Below are 9999 nucleotides of genomic sequence, written 5' to 3'. Positions count from 1 at the left end.
TGCCAATGGTCATAAATGGACATACATGACTCCCCTCCATGAATTTTTCAAGGGTTACGGACCCACATTTGATTTTTGTGCAATATTGTGTGTTTGCAACTCACATTTATGTATGTTGTTGTGATTGTCTATGCCTCACATTTGTGAATGTTATGTTAGTGGACATCATTGCCCAAGAAATATTGTGAAATTCAAGAGCATGGATTTAGGAATATGCTTTGTGAGCAAGCTGTTTGTTGGAGCCTCCACGAATGTTGTGTGGTTTATGTATGTAAACATTCAAACTTTGTAATTAGTGAACATTGAAGTTTTGTGGGTGAAGTTCCATTATTATTTAGGTTTGCGAATGTTGATAACTTTTGTGAGTGGAAGAAGAGGGTCATGAATTTCAATGTTGATAACTTTTGTGAGTGGAGGAAGAGGGTCATGAATTTCAATGTTGATAACTTTTGTGAGTGGGAGAAGAGGCTCATGGATGTGAGTTTATAGGAACCATGAGCAAACACATGATTTATGAGTGAGCCTCAATCACGTCATGAATGGTGTGACATACCTCATGAAATGAAAAGCCATGCAAATGTATGGGCTTCTAACATATAAGTAGACATGTAAATTTAAGGGAAATGTTGTTGATGGGATTGTCATTCTCTCAATTAGGAAAGTGTTGGATTATGTAGCCCTATGGATCTCAATGAAGCATTTAAAGTTGGTGCTCTTGCATGTGATCACATAGGTATGATTCCATCGAGCCCCTTTTGTAATAATACTAGCCCACTTTAAAGGTCGACACATTCTATGCTACCAAGAGATCAAACTCGATACGTTGTGCACAATACAGTGGATTCACACCTCAAGGTAATGTAAAAGTCTCATGGGGATACCCATGGCACATGCAACAACTAAAGAGTGGGATGGCAAGGCGCTCTGAGCGTAATGCCAGCGGTAGATTACCAGCATCATGTAGTCCCAATCTATGTGGGGCTATAAGCCTTACAAAAAACAAGACCTTAGACTTTTATGTTTTGAATGACCAACTAGGACACGCGCGCTAATGTCATCCAGATACGAAGGTAGATGCCCTCCATGGATCACTCCACCCGTAAAAGAAGTGTGTTTCTCTTGGAACGCCTCGATCATAAAACCACATATATTGTGAATTCAGCATGGAAGATCTGTTGTTGCTTTTGAAGGATCTTCTGCGAGAAGAGGTTGGGTGATTGATGACTCGTTATTTGCATCGAGGAATATCTGTCTGATGTTTGATTTGCCAGTAACGCCATCTTCCTCAGATGGAGGCGTGCTCATTGGTATGGAAGGAACGAGCCTCCTCTCTTCTCCTTGGCCCCAAGTTACAAGATAGAGGCCCCCAATGATCAACAATCCACCTACTAAGCTGCAAGACCAGAAAAAAAGAAAAAAAAACAAATATAATTTGCCACTGATCATTGTAAGGGTGGTAGCTTACAAATCATCCTTTATGATTATAATCAGTTGTTGACAATAAGCTAGTGTCGATTATATTATTAGTACTAGGATGATTGATGAATTGAATATTATTCAATGAATTGACACGGATGAAACTGTCCCAGAGTAGATGACATATAAAGTATTAATGCATGCACCTTCCAAGGAAGAAATTCTCTCTAAGAAATAGGAATGTAAGGATGGCAACGATGATCGTTTGGGCAGGTTGATAGACGGCTGTCAAAACAGCCCCACCTTTCTGAACACACCACATTTGAACCGAGAACACTAGGCCGGACACAACTAATCCCTGCATGCCCACAGTACAAATCACGATCAACGCGTCTCCTCAGTACAATTGCAGCTGCTTAAGGTAACATTAAGCGTCGACACTTACAGCGTATAGTACACTGAGAAGCTGAGGTCCCCATGTGAGAATCCATTTGGAAGCATCCCTCTCCTTGCAAACAGCAAGGATGAGGAGCTGTATTGTGCCGAAGAAGCTCGTGAAAGCTGTAACGGAGAGGCGAGCTGGGTATTGTTTGATCACCGGGCTCTGCATTTGCAGGATGGCATTAATTAAGACCGCATTGTTGATTTATCAACCTTAAATAGAGAGATTAACATCAGAGGCTAATTAATTGAGCGCCATATTCATGCTATGATGTCGAGGCTCTTAAGCATGGTAAAATAGGATGAGACCTGTATGACGAGCCAAAAGGAGAAGGCAATGCACATGCCCATGTGGTAGAAGGCACCTAGCTGCCAACTTTTCACTGCATGGAACGCGTCAGAGGCGTCTCCCGTACTACTGGATTGAGTCCATGCAGGGGATATTGCCTCTAGAATGCTGACTAAGTGGGGAGTATTAAGGCCTCCAGGGCTTTGCTGAACGACTTTAATTATTGCAGGGCCCTTGTAGAAGACCATGACAGTTGCCCCAATTACGCACAGGAGGGTGCCCAAAACCTTGGCTTGCCCATCCCTTCTCTTGATGTGCACCTTCTCTTGCCTAGATAAATTACAGGTAGGCATGTTGAAACACTTGAATTGTTAGTTTGGTGCAGATTCTAGAGATTAGAAGATGAAACAAGTGACTCGCGTTACTAATTGAAGTGCTTCCATATTCACGAATAATTATTACCCAAATGCAGCGGCAATAATGAAAGTGATTGCCGGAATGGAGTTTTGGATCGCAGCGGCAAATGTCGGAGACGTGTACGACAATCCCTCCAAGAAAAATGCTTGGCTCAAGAAAACTCTATACCAGAGGACCAGCAGCAGATTCATGTCTGTGATTAGCGATGTGGCTCCACTAAACTTCAATCAGTATAGAAGCATTTTGAAACAAATATTCTTTCATATACGAGTATGTATGTAAAGCACAAAAGTCCTTGATTTTCTTTTTCATTTCAATGCTCTTTGTTGTGTGCGTGGCAGTGTGTGTGTGTGTGTGTTGGAGTTGTGGAACAAGAAGATGCAATGTCCATCAAGGCATATAACTAGGGTCGACTACGAAATGGTTGTGCATGAGTAGCAAAGTTCGCACACATGCAGAAAAGGAGAGGAAGAGGTATATACCCAGTGAGGCCTAGTAGGAAGAAGTGGCCAAGGAGAGCCCATGTAAGAGGGGGCCGTTTGTTCCTGCAAGAGAGGGACACAGACACAGAGAGAGAGAGAGAGAGATTGACGACGGGAATAATTAACAACATTGTCGAGATCACAAGGTGTAATCAAGAGATCTACGTCTACTACGAAGACGGGTGATAACAATAACTGCGGATCGATCGAAAGCGACCTTTCGAGAAAGAAGGCGAACGGGATGAGCAAGCACAGGCCGATGGCGCCGCGGTAAACAGCGAAGGTGAAGAGGCTCATGCCGCCGGTGAGGGCCACACGTGTGATGATTTGGTAGCCCGACATGCCGGCCTGCACGAAGAGCAAGGCGAAGTGCAGCAGCACGAGCGGGAGGCACGAGTTGGCCATGTCGATGTCGCGAAACCCCCACAAAGCCACTCTCCACACTACAACTGCTACTACTAACTACGCCGAACCGAGCAAACCCTCTCAACCAGCAGCTAGGTAGTAGTAGCAGTTAGGTGGGCAATCAAGCTGATACAAAGACAGGAACGCGAGAGAGCGAGAGAGAGAGAGAGAGAGAGGGGCTTTGCGAAGCTTCGAGTGGCCGGCTTTTTATGTTTCCCCTTCCTCACTGCCCCCTGCACGCCTTGACAGCTGTCCCCCCCGCCTTTCAGGAGAGGCACACAGGCCTCGGCACAGAAAACTCAAAAGAGATGGCGCTTTAACGCAGAGCGAATAATCTCAACTTGACATCGATCATTGCTGTTGCACGCGGAGGGTCCTCTTTTGAGCGAGCCCCCCCGGGTTCCCACTCTCCACATGACCCATCATCATCCATATATATCACTATATATTCATATTGTATTCGTTTGCAACACACTCTTATTGCCTTTGTGGTCTTTGCCACCATGCCATTTTTTGTAAGTTATGACCACCTACACATGATTGTAGTTAGAAAATGCCTTTGAAGTCATAAATACGTTTGATTGCTACTTTTAAGGTTGGGTTAAATTTCCAACATCACCCTTTGTCTAAACGTTTGGCAACCTATCCAATTATTTTTTTCAAATTGTGAGTGGGTGCATTCCCCACCTTGGGTTCCAGGTGGGGCAATATTACAAACTTTCCCTTTGGACAAATGTGGGAGTTCCCTACATTCCTTGGCATGTTAATGAGAATTCATTGGATAAGACAAGTAGAATCTATACTTTTTCGCATTCATCCACAATTGATAGGGTTGAGGGTAAAGAATGATTTGTGGATTTTGAGGGAATGCTTTACGAGAATGACTACAAAAGTGAAGCTTATGATGACATGTAACATGTTAGGCTTTTTTGCATCGTGTTATTTTAACCTCAAGGTCATCTCCCTTAACTCCCACACTCATTCTGACTACAAACACCATAACTGTAGTCTACACATTATTGTAAATCAAATCTACCATGTATTTTCATGTGATGGTCTTACTGTAATGACACCACATGTCCTCTGCACTTACCGACCACCACCACATTCAAATCTACTTTGTATTTGTGTATGATGATCTTATTGGCAAGGCGACCATGTTTCCTTTGCATGTACCAGCATGTGGGTAATTGACATGTTCATCCTTAAAGTGAACATTTGAACCCTGACTCCTTACTAGACAAAGTTATAAGTGACAAGTAACAATGGAGTGAAGATTTAGGATCCCCAATGGCACTATGGTGCATACACCTGTGATGATGAGAGGAGTCTAGGTAGTTATGGGTTGAATGTGCTTCCTGTAATCCTACTGGCATCATTCAGGCTAGAATCTGTTTCAATGTTTCTTGTGAGCACATCACAACATCCTTCAATGCATCTGCCATTTTCAGATCAAGTGCCTCCTCATTCTCTGTAAATGTTTTTGACTTCATGACCTAGACTAAAACATTAAGGACAATAGGATGGAACCCCATGCATGCTACCAAATCTTGGAGATTCTGTAGGAGTTTCTCATCATGTAACACCCCCATGGCTAATGTAGGATGGGCATACCAAGTAGGAATATTAGCCAATAGTTGGAATTGAAGTGAGTTGATTCTATTGTTTTGTTGAATGAGTGATCATTTGAGTGCCGAGATCATCCCAACGACCAAGTGGTGGAGGTTGTCCTCAGCAAGGCAATGCATGATAAGGTGGACTGAAAACCTATGTCCTGGACAATGGTTTACAACTAGTTGTGAAACACTTTTATGCAGAGAGAATTAAAACATGGTTGTTTAACCTTGTTTCGCATTTATTATATCTGAAAGGGACTAGATAATTTTCTAAATACATATTATGATGATATTAAATCCACTAATATTGGTTGTCTTCAAGTGTGGTAGCAACCAATGCAACTGGTAGTAGAAAGTGTACCACCTTATCACGATTTCACTAAATCCTCGACCACTTGAATGGCTAACAGTCCAAGCTCCCTTTGTTATCACTTTGCTTTGTCATGAATACATTTGTGATTGTTACTTTTAAGGTTGGGTTGAATCTCCAACATCACCCTTTCTCTAAGGATTTGGGTAGTAAAATTCTCAACCTATCCAATTATTATTTTTCAATCATGAGTGGTGCATTTCCCATCTTGGGTTCTAGGTGGGGTAATATTACAAACTACTCTCTAGAAAAATGTGGCAATTCCCTACATTCTTTGGCATGTTAATGACAATTCATAAGATAAGACAAGAAGAATCTATACGTTTTTGTATTCATCACATTTGATAGGGTCGAGGGTAAAAGATTGATTTGTTTATTTTGAGGGGGTGCTTGACGAGAGCGCGACTACAAAAGTGATAGAGATTGTGGGTGCTAAAGAGACTGTGGGGAGAGGGAGAGCTTGAGTTCGTTGTTGCAAGCGCACACACACATAAGAGAGTGCCCACATAACTCCCACATCAGTCCACATCTATTCACATCAATCCACATGCTATTTTAACCTCAAGGTTATCTTCATTAACTCCCACACTCATTATAAGTACAAAGACCATCATTGTAGTTTACACATTATAGTAAATCAAATCTGCCATGTATTTGTATGCGATGGTATTACTTTGATGACACCACATATCCTTTACACATTATAGTAAATCAAATCTGCCATGTATTTGTATGCGATGGTATTACTTTGATGACACCAGATATCCTTTGCACATAGTACCAACCACCATCACATTCAAATAAGAGAACAAAGAAAGACATTATAAAAATTAGACGTCAGACGAATATGCTAGACATTATAAAAATCAGACGAATATGCTAGACATTAAAAAAATCAGACGAATATGCTAGACATTATATATAAATTTGGCTAAACTTGTTGGAATTAAGGAAGAAGAGGAATGGGAAGTTAAGCCAGCATGATTGTGGTTGCATATGCCAGTGGTAATAAATTTGTATGGAAACTATTTCTTCTAGATCACGGTGCAAGATAGAACCTAATGTATTACGAGATTTAGAATTCTCTTGGGAAACCCCCATTGTTTTTCACACGTGCACAAGTGCAACTAGCTATTAGTAACCAAATGATGAAATATCTAGGTGTGTGTAAAATGGTGTTTGACAAAACTAATCACCCAACAAAAGGAAAATTATTTGTAATACCTCTTCATTCTCTATCAAAAGAGCTCTTGTTAGGGAGAAATTGGATGGGCCATTACAGTTGCACGATGGACTAGAATTCTAGAGTTGCTTCATTGAAAGTCTCTAGTCAACAAATTAATATTCTCCTACGGGAGAAAGAAATTGTAAATTTTCTTGATTAGGAGACTCTTTTAGTTATGGCATGCCAAAATGTATTACCAGCACCCTCTTAAGTGTGGAAAAGATTCCACCTAAAAAACTAAAAACTCCTTATTAAAATGTCTTGCACTTGTCGCATTATAGTTGAACATTTCACACAAACAAATCATCACCAGGGCCTCAACACAAATAAAAAGTCCTAATGTAACCACAAGCTAAAAATCACAACATTGGCTACTCAAACAACTCCTTAAATCCCAAAATTATTCTCTCAATATTTAATTTGGGTACCCAAAGCCAGAAAACCTAATGACCTCAAAAAGTTTTCCATAAAAGAAGAAAACTCAAACCAGAAGATACTATGTTTCTAGCAAAAAGAACCTAATAAAAACTTATGCACTAAACTTGATGCACACATGTCAAGTGTGACTCCCTAAGGACCTTCTCATGGCTCAAGAATATTATGTAAGGATGATATAAGTTTGGATCCCGAAAAGGAAACCTTGCAGAACTCATAACACACTAATAAATAATGGCTTCACATAGAGACTCGTTTAGGATTTAATGAACTCCATTCATTCTAGTAGAGGGAACATCCAGAAAATACCTAAGGTTTTAGAAACTGATAGTCTCTCACACCTTGTGAAAATTCTCTCTTCTTTTCATGCACAAACACATTGATAGGTTTTAGAATCTGAGTCTCTCACCTTATGGAAATCCTCTCTCCTTTCCATGCACAAACACATTGGCAAGGTTGGGTTTCCCTTTGAATCTCCTTCTTTCATGCTTAACCTTCTCTTGGGCCTCGTATTTTCATGAGTTGTTGTTAAGGGCCCATAGTAATGAACGAGCCTGCTACCATTGATGAAAGTCTCCATTTGAACACCTTCTAAAGTCTCTAAGTGCACTACACTTCTCTTGGATAATTCAGCCACTTTTTAGGTTCCTAGTCCACAGAGTTTTAGTTTCTTTTTTATTTGTGGATGTTATACATCGATACTAGGTCACCCACATGAAACTTGCATTTCTTTACATTGGCATCATCAAACAAAAACTTTCTTTGGCACCTATCTATCCACATTCCCACCACTCCATATATCCTTGTTTGATCTAATTTTTCGAGCTCTATCAATTTCTTCAGATAGACCATGTCCACTATCAAGATGGATTTTTTACTACCCTTAGTGTAGAGATCATCAGGTTAATAGGTGTCACATCATCTAGGCCACATACAAGGCAAAAAGGTGTCATGCTAGTTCCAACTTTATAATTTGTATGATAAGCCCAAAGAGTTTCATGGGAAACCACTAATCAAGACAATGGGAAATGGGTTTGCGTAGATTAGAGAGAAAATAGTGAAAAAGGCTAAGAAAGAGAAAAGAGAGGAGCTTAGGGCTTCTTGAATGGTGGTAGAGAGAAGCTTGGAGCTTTCACGATGATGGTAGATTTAAGGTCCCCTATGCTGGAGAGTATACTACTACACATAGGCATGGTAGAGTCCAAGCTCACATGCACCCCCTCCCCGACATAGATGACCATCGCGTGTATTTTCTTATAGTTCTTCAACTTTAATCTAGAATTGTAGAGCAAAAATCAGGATTGGCGAATCAATCGACTCATGGTTTTCCAAATCAATGGAGCCTTGCACATATGGATTAAAACCAATGGAGTACAGGTCATCATGGATTATCACATCTAGCTCTTCTGCTATCATGAATTTTTGGTATCTACTATGTATAGCGATATTGTTTATGATACAAAGCTTACATCGATACATAGATAAGCATTTTTTTAATGACCTCGTCTTAAATTTATAGTCAAAGATTTCGACCATGTGTGTTTTTTCAGATCCTTAGCCCTAGACCTATGTTCTACATATATCACCTTTTCTTAGGCATATTTTTCTTTAATTCTATGATTTATAGGATTTTTTAAATTTTTTAAAATTTTATTGGGGCTACTATCTACTATTTGGAATAAGATTTTACAAATTTATTGGTGATAAAAATAAAAACAATTCTCATAAAAATGTAAAAATATTTCAAAGTTAAAAAATAGTCCCCCTAAAAGTTGATGTTTTACATCGAAGTTGATGCAAAACATCAACTTTTCCACACAACTTGATGTTTTACATCAAAATTGATGCAAACATCAACTCTACCACAAAACTTGATGTTTTGCACCAAGTTTCAGATGCTTCGGAGAAGAAAGTTACGGGATCAGAGGAGGTCGATTTTCACAAACGTCCTATTTTAGTGATTTTGTTCATGTAAGCATACTCAGATGGCCTATTCCACAAATTTTGAGTCCCAACATGACTCTTTTTCGATGCAGTATGTAGACGTCAAATTTGTGATTTGCTGAATCAACAAACTGCTCTTTGATGTCTGCATACCGCATCGAAACATAGTTCATGTGTTGGTATTCAAAATTTATGGAATAGGTCATTTTAGCATGCTTGGCAGACAAAATTGCCAAAACAGGCCGTTTGTGAAAATCAATCTCTGATCCCCCAACTTTCTTCTCCAGAGCATTTGAAACTTGATGCAAAAACATCAAGTTTTGTGGAAAAGTTGATGTTTTGCATCAACTCGATGCACAACATCAACTTTTAGCCTAAAAGTTGATGTTGTGCATCGAGTTGATGCAAAACATCAACTTTTCCACAAAACCTAAAAGTTGATGTTGTGCATCGAGTTGATGCAAAACATCAACTTTTCCACAAAACTTGATGTTTTGCATTAAAGTTGATGCAAAACATCAAGCTTTGTGGTAAAGTTTATGTTTTGCATAACATTGATGCAAAACATCAAGTTTTGTAAAAAAGTTGATCTTTTGCGTAGAAAGTTGATGTTTTGCATATAAAGTTGATGTTTTACATCAATTGATGTAAAATATCAAATTTTCATAAAAGTTGATGGTTTGTATCAAGTTAATGAAAAACATCAACTCTTAGCTGAGATGTTCTTACGCAGCATTAAGTTGGTTGCAAATGTCATAGCTAAAATATCCTTACCATGTGTAGTAACCAATAGGATTCGATCCCAAGTCCCTGCTTGATATTTTACAAAAGAGTATTTTGGAAAGTATAAACTTTTGTTTCTTAAAGCGAGCTTTTTCATTCTTTCTAAATTCATTTAATAACTAAAATTATCATTTTAACCCCTTTTTATCACATCAAGGACACATCTTCTTTAAAAA

General features: G+C 39.4%; 1 protein-coding gene across 1 annotated transcript; it reads right to left on the bottom strand.

Moving 5' to 3' along the window:
• Positions 1-856: 856 nt before the first annotated feature.
• On the bottom strand, positions 857-3739 carry LOC147635094 (protein WALLS ARE THIN 1-like). The gene is made up of 7 exons (XM_086803478.1): positions 3263-3739; positions 3046-3108; positions 2609-2725; positions 2167-2476; positions 1862-2020; positions 1623-1774; positions 857-1393 (listed from the first exon to the last, which is right to left on the bottom strand). Exons 1-7 carry the CDS (start codon positions 3448-3450, stop codon positions 1159-1161), a joined length of 1224 nt encoding a protein of 407 aa, XP_086659604.1. The 5' UTR covers positions 3451-3739; the 3' UTR covers positions 857-1158.
• Positions 3740-9999: the final 6260 nt, after the last annotated feature.

The sequence above is a fragment of the Cibotium barometz genome, chromosome 10 (genome assembly GCF_041138505.1).
Source record: "Cibotium barometz isolate CiBa-2024 chromosome 10, ASM4113850v1, whole genome shotgun sequence".
NCBI lineage: Eukaryota > Viridiplantae > Streptophyta > Polypodiopsida > Cyatheales > Cibotiaceae > Cibotium > Cibotium barometz.
The sequence above is the reverse complement of the archived record's forward strand: the minus strand, read 5'-3'. Positions and strand labels throughout refer to the sequence as shown.